Here is a 19190-nt window from a genome sequence, read left to right on the forward strand (position 1 = left end):
GTGGAGTCTCCTGCATCGCAGCTGAATCAGATTCAGTAACTGAATCAGTTACTCACCTCCTCAACAGAAGGCCGATGGCATTATGGGAACACAACATATGTGATCCTGATCATGGGTTGAACACAAGCCATAGGTGGAGGTGCCTTCTGTTCCATTCAGGGGGGGGATTGGCAGACTGTCCAGCAAAATTATTTTCATCTTTTGCAATCCAAAACACACTTTTCAGGCTGTAAAAATGGGAGCTGGCTTTTCTCTTCTTTTTTTGTCCTGTCTCAAGCAATTCATTCGACTTAAGAGTCTCTGAAAAATTATCCAGGAGGATGGAAAATGTCTCTGAACACAGACAAGCTGATCTAATTCAAACTGCATAGAGATCTTTGTATCCATAAGACGAATAAGAAACAAAAAAGGAGAATGGTTGTGATGCTACAATGACCTCTATTATCACGCAACCAATTTTGAAATTTAATACACTAAAAATATTCCTAGGAAGATATCTGGACACAATCTTGAAATATGTGATGTGATAATATACTGTAGTATCCGCATTATATTTCTTTCTAGAATCCTTCAAGTGCATGTGATAATACAAGTCAATCATCATCATTATCTTTTAATGACCCCATAATCCCTTGCGGGGTGGAGTCTGGGAAAGTGAATGGAGCTGAGTAATTATTGGCCGGATGCCCTTCCTGTCACCAATGTGGAGTTATATTCAGCAGATATATTCCCATCGTGCCCAGAGAGAGAAATATTTGCCTCTACCTAGGATCTAACTAAGACCTCTAGGCCACCATACCACTCTGATAGTACAAGTCAAAATCGCCCATAAATCAAGACTAGGGAACACCATCCCTAAGTCTGAAAGCCTTCTCTCTCTTATGTAGCTCAGAAATGCAAGGGAGGCTAGAAAATGGGCATCATTAGATTGACTATTATTCATTACATACATACATCAAAGACACAATATGAATAAGAAATGGAAAAATATATGGATGCACAATATATGTAAATAAATATTCTGCCAACAAAACCAAAATGGTTTATCACGCTGTACTTTTTTTACATGGTATTGTCTATTCTTCTCAAAGCTAGCTCTTACATAAATCATTGTTACTAGACCACTTTAAGGGCATTTTTATTTATTTATTTTGCTTACCCATTTGGGAAATATCCAGGAGTAAAGACTGATTCAAAGTTTATCTAAACAATTAGTGCGCGGCTGTATTTATATTACAGCCTTCCATCAACTTTTCTCAGTCAGTCAGACCTAGAAAGATGTGATAAGCCCAGAGCTGTGAGGGAGAGACAAGTACAATTAAGTTCCAGTGGAAGAGAATATATCTTATCTGGCTACTGTAGTTAGGTAAGAAAACATCTATAAGCAAACAACCAAGCTCAGAGACCACCAAGAATTCCACTATCAAATTAAGCTGCACGCCTCTAACAAAGATAGTATTTTGTATGAGGTCATTAATTCATATTCTCCTCTAAATGGCCATCCTTGGTTATTTTATACACCAACAAGGGAACAGTAGCTGTGAACAGTATCAAAAATTCAGTATTTTGTTCATTTCTACCAATTACTGAGACCTAAAACTCTCAAAGCATTTGACAGTATTTATTTGTTTGCTTAATGCTACATTGGCAATGAATGCTCCTAGTTTCTCCACATTCCCCATAGAATGTCAACTAGCATAAAGCTGAGAGACCAGCCTTCATTCTTCTTTTGCATTCTAAACAGAGAGGCTTGCCTTATTAGCTTTCCCATTTTACCCAATAGTACTGATTTTTACAGCTTGGCAGGATGGAAAACCATTTTATGCTCCCCCATTGGTCAGCTGGAAGGGGTTATTTGCATTCTGAACTGGGCTATGTTGAAAACAACTCTGGGTCACTTTGAAATTTTCTTTAATGGTCTGAGGAATTAAAATGATGACAGTGGGCAAAGGACCAAGTTTTCCTAGTGCCTGTTTGCAATTCAAAAATAGTCCAATGTGATCTAAACTTTGGAACAAAAATACCTGTGGTGTTATCAGCTGGCAAAAATCAAGGGATCTTCTTGCAAAAAAGGAGCACCTGCTTATAAAAGAAATATTAAAAGATTTTAATGGTATTTTTTCTTTATGATCTTAGGTGATGTTGGGTAGGGTAGACATGCAGATGGGCAGCTTGTAGTTCTGACACCCCTTCCTCCTTTGCAGGTTCAGAAGTATGGCATCCTATCTGCAAACAAGCAGCAAGAGCAGAAAAGAAGCTAAAGGTAAAATAAAGTTGGGGAAGAGTAGTTAGTCAAATTTTACTTGTGGATGCTGGTATTAGCTAAAAAGGGTACACTGCAAGTTAGCCAAATGATTTATTTAGATAAATGTGAATAGAAATAGACCTGAATTTTAGGATCTGAACTCTTGTGTGCATGATGAATAAGATAAAAACGATATCTTTTCAGTTATAGTCAAGGGATCTAGACCATAACTATGTTCTTGATACCTGTTCCTAAATTTATATATTCTGACTGTCTTTACCAGATTCTGTTGTAAATTGATAATATAGAAACCAAGATTCTCATACCTCAGCATTTGCTTGGTATATGTTCATTGTCTACCTGAAATGCACAGCTTCAAATCTAGGTGTAACACCAGTGTAGCTATGGTAACCTCATTTTTGATCTAAGCTGCAAATTTTATACATAATATTGTACAGCTACCATCTGTCTATCCAGGCCCATACAATAGAATTGTTTTGTGTAGCCAATCTAGCCAGTTATCAAGGAGAATGGGAGACAATTTCCTGGGAGACCCAGGACAAAACTATACATTACAGAAGATGTTTCAGCTTCATACACAAAATTCCTCACTCTCTACAGGTAGTCCTCGACTTACAACAGTTTGTAAGTGACCAAACTCTTTAATGACCATTCAAAGTTACAATGGCATTGAAAAATGTGACTTATTATCATTTTTCATACTTATGACCTTGGCAGCATCCCCATGACCATGTGATCACAATTTAGATGCTTTATTCATATTTATGACCTTTGCTGTGTCCCAGGTCATGTGATCCCCTTTTGACAAGCAAAGTCAATAGGGAAGCCAGATTCACTTAACAACCAGGTTACTAACTTATCAACTGCAGAGATTCACTTAACTGTGGCAACAAGAGTCATAGAATGGGGCAAAACTCCCTAAACAAAGGTCTCAATTAACAACATAAATTTTGGACTCCATTATGGTCATGAGTCGAGGACTCCCTGCACCGTGTCTTCTCCTCAATAGTATCTAGGAAATAAAAGAAGTTGCATTTCTTCGTTATAATCAGTGATTGCCAATGGCATGCAATGAACTGGAGAGCGCAGGTACCAACCGGCTGGGTTTTACCAAACGTTTCTGGAAAGTAACATATTGCGAAAGGAAAGTTGATGACAGCTCATCTACACTATAATATCTCGTTCGGCCCTCCAGCATACTAGCTTTAATTGAAAGTAATTGAGGGAGATGTAAGGTGTAGTAACTGATAGCTTTGGCTGGAACATTTAATTTTGAAATTGAGTGTTTATGATATGCATGGAATGAGGAAGTGAGCTAGCAGCCTAGAGTGGCAAGTAGCAAATGCAGCCAAATATACAAAACAGGGATTAAGGCTTTTTGAGCAGAAGGAAAAGATGCAGAGGTGGTATGTGGCTTTTCTGCCATTACTATATTGGCAACTCTAGTCAGCATAAGTTGAAGTTTTTCTTCAGAGTGTTATGAGTAAGCAAAGTCTAGGAAACTTTAACAAGTATCTTGTCGGTTTCTGTGTACACAGCACAGAAGAACTTCTGAGACATCCATATCCCCTCCGGGCTCCAGCATTGGTTCCCCCAACCGAGTCATTTGTGTAAGTATACCCAACACGAGGCAGAAGCAACATGGAAAACCAAGAATTGAGGTTGGCAGCCCCTTCCCCCCCAAAATAGGAGTAATTTGGAAATGCATGCCCTGTGAATCCCAGAGGAGATGAAAAGGAGAGAGCAACCAATAAAATAAAATATCTATTGAGGATTGTTCCCTTTTAGACTTGGAACAGATTTCCAAGCCAAATTTGTGCCAAGGAAAGCATTTGGCAAGTTCAGCCTGAGTTGTCTGTTCCTATCCCTGAATATCTGTCTGCTTAATGCCACTATGCCTTTGAGCATCATCTGTCTTACAGAAGAACTCAGATGCATGTAGTCAAAGCAAAGGCTAGCACCACTTTCATTCCTGAGCCAACTGCTCCTTCTTCTGCTTCATCTACATAGGGAAAGCTCTAGCATTCCCTTCAAAATGCCTTTCTTCTTTTCACCTTCATCATAAGTATCTGTCCCTGTTTTGTTCTGAAGTTTCCTTCAACCTTGCATTCTGATGTAATCTTTCTCCTTTGCATTTCAAGTGCCTGTTCCTTTTCTTTCTGTGGTTGTCTATTATATCTTTCCCTTTCCATAGGCTAAAGTGGATAATGAAATCCTTAATTACAAAGATTTGGCTGCTCTTCCCAAGATTAAAGCCATCTACGAGGTGCAACGCCCTGACCTCATTTCTTATGAACCTTATCACAGATATACTTCAGATGAAACACTGGAGAGATATAGCTATGGAGAGGTACAGTTTCTAAGCCATTTCACCTGGATGGTACACAATGAATGACATCTCTGATGGAAGCAGGGACTTGTCTATATCCTCTGGCTGTAAAACCCATTAATTTCAATGCCTGAGATTCACAATAACTGTCTCTTACTCTAAAAAAGGAAACATTTAAAATAGTATCCAGGTGAGACTGAACTGAAAGCATAGATTCTACTATTTGCATGGAAAACACAAAAGTACTTTCCAAATATAGATTAGAAAGTGGACTGAGGACAAACATTACACCACTGTTTATTTAATCACAGATGGTTGCTAAATCTTAAGCATACACAATGCCTGGATAGACAGAACATACAGAACCAAACCAAAAAAGCCACATGAGGAGTTTGCATATTATTCATTTGGAGTAACAATTGACCAAGGTTGAATCAAATAAGAATTCGCTTGTGGTTAAGAGAACAAGCACAAAAATTATGCCTCAGTTTCAAATGCACCTGGACAGCTCTTATGTCCAACACGTCAACGCCTCCTTGTTGAATTGAGAAGGTGGATGTCTCAGAGGGTGCAGTGGAAAACAAGGCAGATCTACTAGTGTGAGTCTGTTCTTGATGGGGCTAGAGATCAGATTCTTACCTATCTGGAAATGTTACTGTGCTATGTGAAGTCTGTTTGTAAAAGGTTTTGCTTTTGCTTTAGGTTACTGGTGGGGTACATGTCTAGGCTGAGCCAGTCCAGTGTCAGCCTTCCGGCTTCTGCTGAAAAAAAAAAAGAATGGATAATTAAACGGAGGGGTTTCTGACAGAAGCATACCGGATCTTTGGCAGAAGACAGCACTTTTGGACTGATACAAAGCAGTGTGATTTTTAGTAATAGGCAACCACCCTTTATCAGAAATATTTCCCAGCAATAAATGACTGAAGCAACAAAATAAGTACAGCTCCTCTTTTGGGAAGGCAGTGAAAAACTCAGGCCAGAGACCCCATGTTAACTGGCTCCTTATTAACCATCAGATCAGACCACAAATTTGTTAAGCTCCTTATCCCAGTTTCTCACAGATGATACCCATTGATCCAGCTGCACTCATATATCTCATTGGAGACTGGAAGCATGATAGAAAGAATCAATGAGCCCTATGTTCCATCTTTCCCTGGCAAATGAAGTCATGACCTTCACTCCTGGACAATTTTTGGAATTACAAAGAAGTGCTATTAGTAAGGCATGACACCTTTGTTTTAACATCTCCAAGGAAGCCAGGATATTTTTAAATCAAGCAAAATGAAACATTTGGAGAAACTTAAAGCAGAGCTTAGCAACAACAGTATCCTTGTTTAAAATATTGTGCAGAACGGGAGATATAGCTTTGTTTTATATCTATAAACACTTCTATGGTTATGTTTTTAACCTGCTGTATTTTGTATAAAAGAGTCCCATGAGTTAGGGTTAGGGTAACCCTAACCCTAACCCTAACCCTGAAGGGTATACAGAAGCTACAGATGGTGCAGAATGCAGCCCTGCATTCAGTTCTAGAGTGACCCATGTAATACCACTGTTGCACAAGCTGCACTGGTTGCTGGTCTGTTTCCAGGTCCAATTCAGGGTATTGGCTAGGACCTTTAAAGTCCTTTATGGCATCGGTCCAATATACTGAGGAACCACCTCACCTCAATGTTATTGGTCTGCCCCACTCCTTCTGGAAGAAGGGACATGCTGTAGACTCCATTGGTCAAAGAATTCTGCCTGGTAAGGGTCAAGGAGAAGGGCTTTTTCTGCTGTGGCTCCATCCCTTTGGAACACCATGCTGCTTGAGACAAGATCCACCTTCACCCTCTCGGCCTTCTGTAAGAGTCTCAAAACCTGGCTCTGTCGACTGGCCCCAGTGAGGGCATTCCATGTTGCAGGAATGTTGGTTAGTGGACTAAAGAGAAGATCCACTGCATAGTGTTTTGTTTCTTTAATATATTTGATCTCTGTTCATTTTAATATATAATCATTTGTACTTTTGTCTTCATGGTGCTTGTAAGCCACCCAGAATTGCTTGACAGTGGATGGGTGGCATATAAATTAAATAAATAAATGAACAAATAAATAAAATATCTCATTATATTTATCCATACAAAGTTTACATTTTATGCAATATGCTTATACATTACAAGTGTAATCAAATTTTCAATCCATTGAATAAACAGAGCCATATGTTTATCTTTCCAATGTTGCAATATGAGTCTTTTAGCCACAGTAAGGGCACAGAGAATCCATTACATTGTCCAGTTGTCCAATTCCATGGATGAGGAATAAATCAAACTTGATAGGTATTGCAACAATACGAAACCCAAACATATCCCAGTACTACTTTTTCAGTTGTCATTCAAGTATCTAGTTTTCCCAAAAACTCTTTAGAAGACATAGGTTGTCCTTGTCTCTAGGAGTTGGCTCTTTTCAAGAAGGTGGATTGACACATTCTCAGAGTCCCTGGTGTCAGTGGGATGAGAGCAAGCCTTTTCTACCTTACTAGGGCGGTCCATTCCACCAGAAAAGGCAATTTCACACACATCCATGTCCTGAACTATAAAGAGCCCACATGTCTAACAACTTCAACTCCATCCAGAAACCTTCCAGGAACTAGGGTAGCTCCCAAAGTAATAGTGTAACACGGGTGAACCACAACACACTGATTGATGCTCAACCCACTGCATTCTGAACCAACTGTAGCTTCTTAAGAACAGTCTGATGTACAGCAAATTGCAGTTATCCAAACATGAAAAAAAGCATAGGTAATTGTCTTCAATTACCTCCCAAGCTAGGAATGATAGTAAGTGATGCACAAGATAGTGTTGTATAACAGTCTCCTAGTCATGGCCTCTACTTGCTCTTCATACAGAATTGTATGTCCTAAAGAACCCAGATTATAGATGACCTCTGCATAGGGGAACATAAAGTTGTCCAATGCCAAGGATGGTATTCTACTTAAATCCCTCAATTTCTAAACCTACAATCACGCTGTCTTGTTGGGACTGAGTCTAAATCCCCTTTTCTCCATTCAGTCCCTAATAGCCTCCAGGGACTGGGAAGGATCTTAACAACATCTCCTGTTCAGCCCAAGGTAGAAGTGTAAAGCTAAGTATCATCCATAGAGTGGATGATCTCTTCCAGTGGCCTAATAAGAGGATCAAATTATAAGACAGCCCATAAATCAGGGGTCTACTTCATCAAGGGCTGCCCCAATCACTAAGTTACTGTCAGTCATTCTCCACCCTCCTGTTCCCACTCTCCAGCTCTTGGATAAAGAACTGAATTGAGGATGGTGGATAGTTATATACTTAAGTGCTGGCTTCTGGAGTAGGGGTTGTATCAGAACCTCTTTCATACCTATACACCATCCCCATTTAACTATCTATTCTATCCTTCTGACTTCCTCTCTGGAGGGTTTTGGTCACTTGGAGCAGCAGGGATCTAATCCACAAGTAGCAGAGCTGATGTCACAGAAGACTCTATTTCCTTCATTAGGATACATGGGGAAATATTGCTCTTTTGCCACTCATCCAATCATGGTGTAGACTTGAACTTGAGCACTTAATCTGTGCGCAGTTGTAGTGACTTCTTTGCCAGCACTACTTCAGCTGCCTCTTGACACTCCAGAATGCTTCTTATTTGCACAGCAATGCAAACAGACCTCACTTACTGATTGGCTCATTTAGCAATCTTTTGAAATTATGATGGCCCTGAAAAAGCAATGACTTTTTCAGGCATTTATGACTGTCACAAGTTGCTGTGGTCAGACAACTGCCATTTGTGTACTTCGCCTCTGGTTTCCAATAAACAGAGACAATGGGGAAGCCAGCATAAAATCACAAGTTGTAGTCACGTGGTTTCTCCCTTAACAAGCTGTGGTGACTCATTTAATGAGTCCAGTGGAAATGAAGTCATATGTCTGCCACAATTACATGATATCTTGCTTAATGACCATATCACTTAGTAACAAAATCATAGTCATTAAGCAAGGACTACTTGTCCTCTGGACTATGCCTGTAACTTAAATGAACCAGATCAGTGCAATCAGACCTTCAGAAATGGTCTAAGGATTTTCTTTTTTTTAAAAAGAATATTACCACCTACTATTTTGCCTTTTGCTTTCTATTTCTGTATTTGAGCTAGTCCTACTTCTCCAAAGGAAATTTGTGCTAAAGACTTATTTTAATATTTTAAGGAGAAGCTTGTTAGGTTCAAAAATATGATTCAGAGGGAACCATGCAAATATTTAATCTCTACATGTTTGTCATACCATATGCTAGGAATATGTGAGTCTGATACAAGAAAGTTGTGGCCCTCCATTGTTCTCTTACATTCACAAATCAGCCCTTGTTATATTTTCCCACATATTATTGCTCTAAGAGAATCCCTCTAAGCTTTGTTTCTTACCTTATGTTCTACCTAAAAACTGAGTATGATATCTCAAGTTCTCTTGCATTACTTTCAAAAGGAGGTTTGTTCAAAGGCAAAGGTTTGGTTCTTAGTGACTTAAACCATTGTAAAATGGAGAGTCCAGGAGAACAGGGCTCAATAGCATCTGATTAATGTAGGTTAATCCAGGCAGGCACATGCATCCCTTTGAGGTGACAAGAATATAATTGAACGGAAATGAAACCCTGAGCTGCCTTGTTGCGTTTTTCACCGAACAGTGGGAAAAGTTATGGCATTGATCTTCTCTTTCTTTGGTGTTTTGGAATCTCTTTCTCCCAGATTTTCTCATTGCCTTGGCAATTCTGAGAAGGTTGCAGTTTGGGGGAAGGTGAAATGGCTTGTGGTACAGAACCTTTAGATCAATCCTCTAACAACCAATTCTCTCTTTCTTTTCCTGCTCTTTATTCCCTGGCGGCTTGTCTCTGACCTTCTGTCACTTGTAGTCCCTTGGAACCTTGTCTCCATATTCTCAGGTAATCACACAATGCTTAGGACTAATTGGGGGTTTACTTACATATCTGGGGTTACTTTGTAAGCTGAAAGAGAATTGGAGGAGAGCTGGGTTTGGAAAAAGCTGTGGAAGACCAAGGATCGAGCTTTACTGCTAAGCCTTGAGGTTATAAAAAAAGTCTCTCTGCCCCCCCCCTCCCCCCACCAAGCTTTGAAATAAAAAGTGCTCTCAGCAAAGGGACAAAATGCCCTCAGTCGGGAAAGGAATATAATATTCCGAGGGCCAGGATGCATTGCTAATGTATATATACACCTTGACCCTCCTGGGACTGGATCTTTTATGAACAAAGTTTTGCATTTCTTGCAGGATATTTATGAGAGCATGGACATCAGGCAGAGGCGAGCATCCAGTCCAGGCTACATAGACTCACCCACCTACAGTCGCCAAGGCATATCTCCCACCATCCCACGCTCTCCACATCATTATTACCGCTCAGGTAGGGCATGGCTGTCTCCATCGGGATTCAAATAAAGACCTTTGTCCAACGGAAGTCAGCTTTAGTACATCCCTAGAAGGACAGACCAACTTCTCTCCAAGGGACACACCCCTGCCAAAACATTGTCTATATCCAGAACAGGCCGAACATGAAATCAAAGAGACAAGGAGGGTTCCATACAGTGTCATCCATTGCATAGGATCCATCCTTAACAGAATGGTAGGCAAATGCCTAGCTCCTCTTTTTTTTTTTTTTTTTTTTAGCTGCCTTCGGGATACCAATGAGTTGTGATGAACTTCACTCCATTATCTGTTTGCTTTTTACTTAAGCAAATTCAGTGTGACAATTCTGTGGCAGAGTGGAAATGGAAAGAAGCCGATGATGCGGGAAGCAGCAACTATGGATGTGCAAAATATTTGTCCTGAATTCAGGGTGGGTTCTTCCAACCAATCCAATGGTGTTCTGAGCTAGGAACAGCCCTTTTGCCAACTCAGAAATATTACTTTTTTCCAAATTCAAAATCCATGTTATTTTGAGTTTGAAATACTTTAGGAATGATTGGAACAACCCAGGCTTCTTGTTATGTGTAATAATCCGCACCATTATAATCACCACCTCCCTCCACCCATGTATTCCCACCACAAATTCACAGATGGCTTGCTAATTTTCTAAACTATCATGTTTAACACCAGTTTTCCTCTGCCTCTCTCTTTTCTTCTCTGCTGCTCCCTCCAATCTGCTCTTTCAAGGGACAGAGAGTGGACGCAGCTCCCCCTACTATAGCCAATTAGATGTGAGGTCTTCTACACCAACCTCATACCAAGCTCCTAAGCATTTCCACATTCCAGGTAGGCTCTGGAGGCCTCTGGCCAGCCAGGGAAGAAGTGCTGTATGGGATCTTTTTTGTTTTTTTAGTCTGCATGCTTGTGCCAAGTATGTTATTTGCATGAGTAGTGCTGTTGCCAGCCTAAGGTAAGCTGGCCACAGCAAGCTACAATTGCATGGTAGAGGCCATCCATAAACAAGACCTGCAGCCTTTTCTCCTTCTTCTCGAAAAACTCCCTTTCCTCTGCCCTGCAGCTTTTTTCCCCGCACAAAGGAAAGACTGTCTTCTTCCTCCCCTTCTCTTCTCCTACCTCAAGGACCAGAGAGCAAAGCTTGTCCGAGAGCTAAGAGCTTTTCTACACTGCACATCCTTGACACATAATTTATCGTATACCCCTCCTGCTCCCCTCAGGGCCCGCTGCACCCTTCCCCCAGATCTCTCTGGACTTGCCAGGTGACTGCTCTCCCGCAGTAGAGACCCAGGTAAGGGCCATGGCCCCACCCCTCCTGCAGAGGGGAAGGGAAGGAAGTCAATCTCTGTCCCTGATCAATGTGCAGGTAGAGAACGGAATGCCCTCCCCACTTGCCTGCCTGCACAGTCTGCAACCAGCTTTGCTCACCAGGTAAATTGAGCCTCATTTCTTTGGTCAAAACATGGAAAGACCATTTCAATGCCAAAGCTGGCAGCTGTGGGAGCCCTCCTTCATTTACTCTAGAACAGGAGTGCTTGGACTCTTCAGTTCCTCAACCCTTCAAGAAGTTACAGATTGTCCATCAACCCTCAAGCATTTATTATATGAATATAATTTAATAAATACTAATTTATACTAATAGTACTATGAATAATAACCATAGCAGTAAAATAACAGTAATGGTTAGATCCACATCGACCACTTTGGAGAACCCTGGTCTAGAATTAGCACAGATTAGGACTGAGATTTATTCCTTTGACAGACATCTTCCTACCGGAATGAAACCACAGTCCATTTTCTAGGTTTTGCTCTTTGTCTGTACTGATAACTTTGGGCCAACAACAAAGTCAAGAAGGTGACTTCATTCTAGCAGTTGAAAGTTTGATTAGACACGGAAGAAGCAGAAGCTCTTTATTTTCCATAGATCCCATTGGCATCCATTAAGGTCACACATGAAGAGTCAGTCAGCTGATAAACTTAATCATTGGGATTTGATTATTTTTCATTCATCTCCTAATCAAACTCCAGATGGATGTTGGTCCTTGTAGAAATGCTTGAAATGTACAGTTTGGGATTAAGTATTTTCACTTAATGTTTGTTGCAATCTCCTGACCTTAATGTATTCTGCAGGGAATCTCCAGAGATACCTAGAGCAGGAAGGTGAAACTGACCTGAATTAGGCCAGATCAGCTGATGTAATTGGCCTGAGTTGCCTTAATTGGCCTTCTAGAAGTTTCCTTGCCCTAGTATTTCCCTACTGAAACAGACATTGTGACGGCTACGTTCTTGTAGCTTTTGCTTGTGTCTTTTATGGATGGCCCTTTTGCCTATACATTGGATCAGCCCCATCAGTAAGCTGCTGTGCTGGTAGAGAGTAGCTCCTAATCCCAGCTTGCTTTGCTTCTCTCTTATCTGAAGAGAGTATGGCTGACTCCCTGGATGAGGATGGGTTTTTTTTTGTCCCTGTATCTCTAGGTAACCAATTCATAAATCATCTTGTGCCATTGCCAGACAAGGAGACAATGGCCATTAGTACTCACCAAAGGAGGCCTTCCCATCTCCTGAGTGGAAGCCAGCTACCAACTGTGCTAGAAGGAAAACTGTCTGCCTGACCATGCATGCTGTCAGTAGTGAGCATGCTCACAGCATGACCTCTTGTGCACGCACACATTCACTGTCTTAAAGCTGTTGAAATAGCACACAAAGAGGATTAATTCCTTCTCCCACCCCCCACCCCCTTTAAACCATCTCCCAACCTAAGTTCGCTCGGCAGGTATTTAAGATAAGGCTGTTTTTATTTTAAGATGGGAAAGTACCGAGACAAAGTAAGCAGGCAATGTAATCTTGGACAGGCAATTTTATTTGCAAATCTGGTGGTTCCTGTGATTAGTATAGGAATCATGCTAACCTTTTCTATATCATATATGTTTTTTACTTCTGCTGCCAAAATGATACGGAGAAGATTCCCACCACCCCTCTTCAAGAATGACAGGCAGGTTCCTGCATCTCTAAGCTACACACTCTGGCTCCTCTCTTTTGCTATCTCCTTCTTTCCTTCATTATTTTTCTTTCTTTGCCTCCAGCTGCTGCAGAGAGTAACATCTACCGGAAACCACCCATCTATAAAAGACACGGTACAGTTTGGGCATGGCTTAAACATATATTTGGGCATGCAACTTAGAATAAACCAAAGTTCTGCTTAGGTTTGGTGGTGTGTATTGGAAGTGGCTCAATAAACTATATAAAAGTTGGTGGCGGTGACAGACCTGGACATAATAGACTTTGAAAAAAGAAGAAAAGTATAATGGCTTTTCAGAAATGTGATAGGAGGGTTGAGCAGAAAAGTTTGGCTTGGTAGATCTCTTATCTTAGGGTGCCTCCATGTGTTCAGAAAAAGTAAACCCTCAACAGTGTAACTCATGCAGGCAAATAGCATGTTGCTTTTAGGTGTATAGTTCTTATTTTCAATTAACTTGTAAAACATAAGAATATGAGCTGGAGCAGGACCATATAGCTTACTGAGATCCTTTAGATGTTGTGGTTGTGCTACTGCTGCTCCTTAGCTTGAAACTCTGCAGCTTATGAAACTAGATGCTTTCCATAGAGGGAAGAACAAGAACCAAAGGGAACAACGTATTTTACAAAAGGACCTGAAAATAGAAGAGCAGGGGAAAAGGGAAGGCAGACTGAGAACTTTGGCAGGAGAGAAAACCTTGAACAGCAAAGTGAAAAATTGTGAATAGTTGTTTTAGAAAACAACAAAGAAGTATTTGTGGAAGGGGGGGTGATAACCCTATAGGATTTTAAATCTACATATTAGAGGGGTTTAAATAAGACCCAATTGTGTGCAAGAAATCAAAGTATGTAATATGAAGAAGAGTCACAAGAACTCAGAGTAATGACAGAAGGGTGAAACTCGAAAAATTAGAATATCGTGCAAAAGTTCATTTATTTCAGTAATGCAACTGAAAAGGTGAACCTAATATATGAAATAGACTCATTACATGCAAAGGGAGATAGTTCAAGCCGTGATGTGTCATAATTGCGATGATTATGGCTTACAGCTCATGCAAACCCCAAATCCACAATCTCAGAAAATTAGAATATTGTGAAAAGGTTCAATCTTCTAGGCTCAAAGTGTCCCACTCTAATCAGCTAATTAAGCCATAACACCTGCAAAGGGTTCCTGAGCCTTTAAATGATCTCTCAGTCTGGTTCAGTAGGAAGCACAATCATGGGAAAGACTGCTGAACTGACAGTTGTGCAGAAAACCATCACTGACACCTTCCATAAGGAGGGAAAGCCTCAAAAGGTAATTGCAAATGAAGTTGGATGTTTCCAAAGTGCTGTATCAAAGCACATTAATAGAAAGTTATGTGGAAGGGAAAAGTGTGGGAGAAAAAGGTGCACAAGCAGCAGGGATGACCTCAGCCTGGAGAGGATTGTCAGGAAAAGGCCATTCAAAAGTGTTGGGGACTTTCACAAGGAGTGGCCTTAGGCTGGAGTCAGTGCATCAAAACCACACACAGACGGATCCTGGACATGGGCTTCAAATATCATATTCCTCTTGTCAAGCTGCTCCTGAACAACAAACAACATCAGAAGCGTCTTACCTGGGCTAAAGAAAAACAGACCTGGTCTGTTGCTCAGTGGTCCAAAGTCCTCTTTTCTGATGAGAGCAACTTTTGCATCTCATTTGGAAACCAAGGACCCAGAGTCTGGAGGAAGAATGGAGAGGCACACACTGCAAGATGCTTGAAGTCCAGTGTGAAGTTTCCACGGTCTGTGTTGATTTGGGGAGCCATGTCATCTGCTGGTGTTGGTCCACTGTGCTTCATTAAGTCCAGGGTCAACACAGCCGTCTACCAGGAGATTTTGGAGCACTTCATGCTTCCTTCCGCAGACGAGCTTTATGGGGATGCTGACTTCATTTTCCAGCAGGACTTGGTACCTGCCCACACTGCCAAAAGCACCAAAACCTGGTTCAATGACTGTGGGATTAGTGTGCTTGATTGGCCAGCAAACTCGCCTAACCTGAACCCCATAGAGAATCTATGGGGCATTGCCAAGAGAAAGATGAGAGACATGAGACGGAACAATGCAGAAGAGCTGAAGGCTGCTATTGAAGCATCCTGGTCTTCCATACCACCTCAGCAGTGCCACAGGCTGATAGTTTCCATGCCACACCTCATTGAAGCAGTAATTGCTGCAAAGGGGGCCCAAACCAAGAACTGAGCACATATGCATTCTTATACATTTCAGAGGTCTGATATTATTCTATGTATAATCCTTGTTTTATTGATTGCATGTTATATTCTAATTTTCTGAAATTGTGGATTTGAGCTGTAAGCCATCATCATCACAATTATGACAAATCACAGCTTGAACTATCTTGCTTTGCATGTACTGAGTCTATCTCATATATTTTCTCTATCTCATATAGTTTCACCTTTTAAGTTGCATTACTGAAATAAATAAACTTTTGTATGATATTCTAATTTTTTGAGTTTCACCTGTAAGTATTGAGAGATCAAGCTGGGATCATGGGAAGCAGGGAGAAGTCTGCATTAATCAAAGAAAGAGATGTCCAAAATGTAGAGTTTCAGCCAAGAAGATGAACTAAAAGAGCCTGAGTGTTTTAACCTTGTGTGACAATTCAGAAGTGATTTAGTTGTATGATGAGCTAAACATAGGAGTACAGAAGAGAAATGGATTTCATTTAAAAAAAGACTCTAGGCTGGCTTAAGGGGATAGTTGGATATGATGGCTTCTATATTTTAAAAAAAAGTGATGAGAGAAGGAACAGTAAGTCCAAATTTGAACTTGAGAAAATATATTGAAGCAAAAAGGTCACCAAGTGAATATAGGGACCTCGCTGTACTTTTCTGTGGCTTCATCTTAAGGTATTAATATGTTTAAAAGAACAAGCCATATGAATTTATCACAGATCTTTAAAAATTGCTACAGCATCATGAGATAGATATGTGGAAAAATATCCCAATCCTATAAAACTCTTTGCTGCTGGAAGAGTTGAGAATAGGTCCAAAACATTTATCTCTGATTTGTACCTACCTACCCTCCCAACTAAGCAGAAAAGGCATATCTATTTACAGGTCCCTAGAAAAGTGTAGCATAATTTTAAGAATCATTAATTTTAGAAGACTTTATAAAATGCTTGAAGACTAAAGCTTAACCAAAATGTTTAGCAAAACATATAAATATTAAAAAGCTGCTTGAATCGTGATTACTTGGCTGCTTTTGAAGACCAATGAGCACCACCAAAGTATCCAGTCCAATTCTCTGCCTTTTACTATTTGTAAAACAGGCCAGAAACATAGTTTGACTTCGGGTGAGGATGCAGACACAGTTTTTGCAAAAAGGAGCAAGGCTGGACTTGCTTCAAAGCCGAGTATCCCATCTCTTGTATGGCAGGAAAAGTTACAGGAACCAATTATTTTTTTATCACCTTTGGAGACAGAGCTCTGAGGTTATGGAAGGTGGAGCTCTGAAGGAGGAGGAAAGACTGTTCCTTTGAACTTCTCAACAGTCTGCTTTTGTTTTAGAAAACTTGTGACATTTCCTTTAATGTGGTAACCAGGTGTCTCCTCCTCTCTTTCTTTCCCCCTTTCCTAATGTGCTATCTTCATAACTCCCTGCCTGCTGGCTGACTGCACCCCACCGCATTGTAAGTAGCTGCCTTTGACTCTCACCTTTGAAGCAGCAAGTTTCTGAGAACCTTCTAACTTCCTGCAGCAAGACGTGAAGTTTGTGTACTTCACATCTCTTAGTTGTTCATTAAATGAACTCTTGGCAGTTTACAGATAGAGCTGCTGCTTCTTCTTTTTCTTTTTGGATGCAGAGTTTTTTACCCACAATCACACAATGAAGATTACTTACTTTCTAAATTGCATGCAAGCAACCTGGAGTTTTGCCCATAATACTTGCTAGGGGGTATATATTTAAGACAAAGCCATTATAGTTGGTTATCTATTAATTCAATTTACACATTCACTTTAGAGCATCACAGTAGGAACAAATTGCATTGATCTGAAATAAAAGCAACATGGGTTAATTAAAACATTCAAAAAAAGGAATATAATTTTGAAGTCTATTGCCATAGGTACATCCAGATTGGGAGATTAGAGACTTGCAGCTGCTTATATAAAAGAATCCAGTTTAGCAATGCTGATACATGTTTCTCATAATGCATAGCGTGGCCCCCAAATCATGTCTAGCTTTCTCTCAAAGTTGTTATTGTCCCCTTCAACCTTACAGCCCAAACAGATAAATGGATAAATGCTTTTAATTGTGGGTGGGCGTGCTTATGGATGCATATGAAGACAGAGAGGTGGGAAGGGGAGTAAATTTCCATTCAATTTTTCTTACTTGCTGTTGATCTTTGAGATGGAAACTTGGAATGGATGCTTTCATAGTTGAGTAGCAACTAACTTCTTTTTTTCTAGCCTTATTCTGTAAGGGTCATCTTGGACTAGACCAGGGTGTCAAACTTGCATCATCACAGTGGCATCACATGACATATCTGGACTTTTTCCCCTTTCACTAAATCGGGCATGGGCATGGCCAGCGCATGATGCATCCAGTCTGCGGGCCGTGAGTTTGACAGCTCTGGGCTAAATACTACACAAGCAATCAGAAATTTAAAAATAATTAGCTTTCAGCAGTGATGAATCAGAATTAGGATCCTAGTTAAGAGTAGGGGACATTGATGATTTATCCAGACATAATTCCTAGATAGGTTTCCGTTTGCTCCACTGCAAACTTTCTCCCCATGAAAATAGCAAATGTAAGGAACCAAATCCCAAGCCGCCATCTAAATTCCAATATAGATAACTTCCTTGTTTATGTTGTTTACTTTTCATAAACAACATAACATAGTTATTTAAGTAGTATCTGAACACTTTGACTCTAAGATTAACGTTTCCTTCCTCCCTCCTCAACTTGTTCCCCATCAATTGGACTTTAAAGTGTGTATATGTGTATGTATGTATGTATGTATGTAGGTAGGTAGGTAGATAGATAGATAGATAGATAGATAGATAGATAGATAGATAGATAGATAGATAGATAGATACATAGATGTAGATGTAGATATAGATGATATAGATAGAGATAGAGATAGAGATAGAGATATAAAAAAAGATAGATAGAGATATAGATATAGATAGGTCTAGGTGTGTTCGGGTCTTTTCCCGTGTAAGATTAAGAGTATCTTGGTGATGTTTCAGCGAGGTCCCACTCGCCATCCTCAGGCTGGTGCTTTTGGCTTCATGCCAGTGCAAGCAGTGTGTGATCGGAGCTGCCGTCTCTCTATATATACTGATGGTGGGGGCTGGTGTGCTAGGCTGGTTGGCTGTGCTGCTGCCTCTTAATTGGTTGATGGAGTTGATGTTGTTATAATGGGCTGTGTGATGGCCTTGTGAGTTTTGTTGTAGAGATATCCTGGATCTTGTGCTGTAATCTCCTGGGTCATTTGTTTTGTAGTGATCTTTTTTCCATTAGCCTCTTGTGTTTTAATGGCTTGGGTAATGTGTTGTGTGATGGGCTTGTGAGTTCTTTTGTTGTGGTATCCTGGGTCCTGTGTTGTAATCTCCTGGGTCATTTGTGTTTTGATCTCTTTTCCATTAGCCTCCTGTGTGGTAACAGCTTGGGTAATGGGTTGTGTGATGACCTTGTGAGATTTATTGCTGTGGTATCCTTGGTCTTGTGCTGTGATATCCTGGGTCATTTGTTGTGTTGTAACTTCTTGAGTTCTTGTGGTATAATTTCCTGAGTTTTCTGATGTGATGTCCTAAGCGGGTGGCTGTGATGTAGCATTCTAGGTTTTAGTCTGGCTTCGGGTTTGGGGTCTGGGTCTGTGTTCTTGGTGTGTGTCAGCTTGTTTGGTTTTGGGGTCGGGGGGTGCAACAGCTGGCGAAGCAGCCATGGTCTGTTTTCTGGATGGTGGTAGTCCTTTGTTTATAGGATGGGCTTGAGCCTGGGTCTGATGAGGGGGATTGGCGGTGGTATCCCATGTTGTTTTGGGTCTGGTGTTGGTTTTCGTGGCTGGGACTCATATGTTGGTGAGGGCTAGCTTCCAGATGTCTGGTAAGCTAGCCCCAAATTTAAAACTGAAACAACTGTAAAAGTCTGACTCACAGACGAACACA

The 19190-nt window shown here is 40.6% G+C and overlaps 1 protein-coding gene across 8 annotated transcripts in view; it reads left to right on the forward strand.

Annotated features, from left to right (window-relative positions):
* Positions 1-19190, forward strand: part of ABLIM3 (actin binding LIM protein family member 3) — a 179881-nt gene that overhangs the window by 137343 nt on the left and 23348 nt on the right. For 3 of the 8 annotated variants that reach the window (XM_087924523.1, XM_087924525.1, XM_087924524.1), the window contains exons 8-15: positions 2205-2263; positions 3805-3876; positions 4461-4616; positions 9503-9532; positions 9877-10006; positions 10756-10854; positions 12986-13015; positions 13107-13157. In XM_087924523.1, coding sequence (XP_087780649.1) covers positions 2205-2263; positions 3805-3876; positions 4461-4616; positions 9503-9532; positions 9877-10006; positions 10756-10854; positions 12986-13015; positions 13107-13157 — 627 coding nt within the window. The remainder of the gene's footprint in view (positions 1-2204; positions 2264-3804; positions 3877-4460; positions 4617-9502; positions 9533-9876; positions 10007-10755; positions 10855-12985; positions 13016-13106; positions 13158-19190) is intronic. The other 5 variants (XM_087924530.1, XM_087924526.1, XM_087924527.1 and 2 more) reach the window with 3 other exon arrangements.

The sequence above is a fragment of the Pseudonaja textilis genome, chromosome 2 (genome assembly GCF_049901715.1).
Source record: "Pseudonaja textilis isolate UNSWEBS1 chromosome 2, rPseTex1.2, whole genome shotgun sequence".
NCBI lineage: Eukaryota > Metazoa > Chordata > Lepidosauria > Squamata > Elapidae > Pseudonaja > Pseudonaja textilis.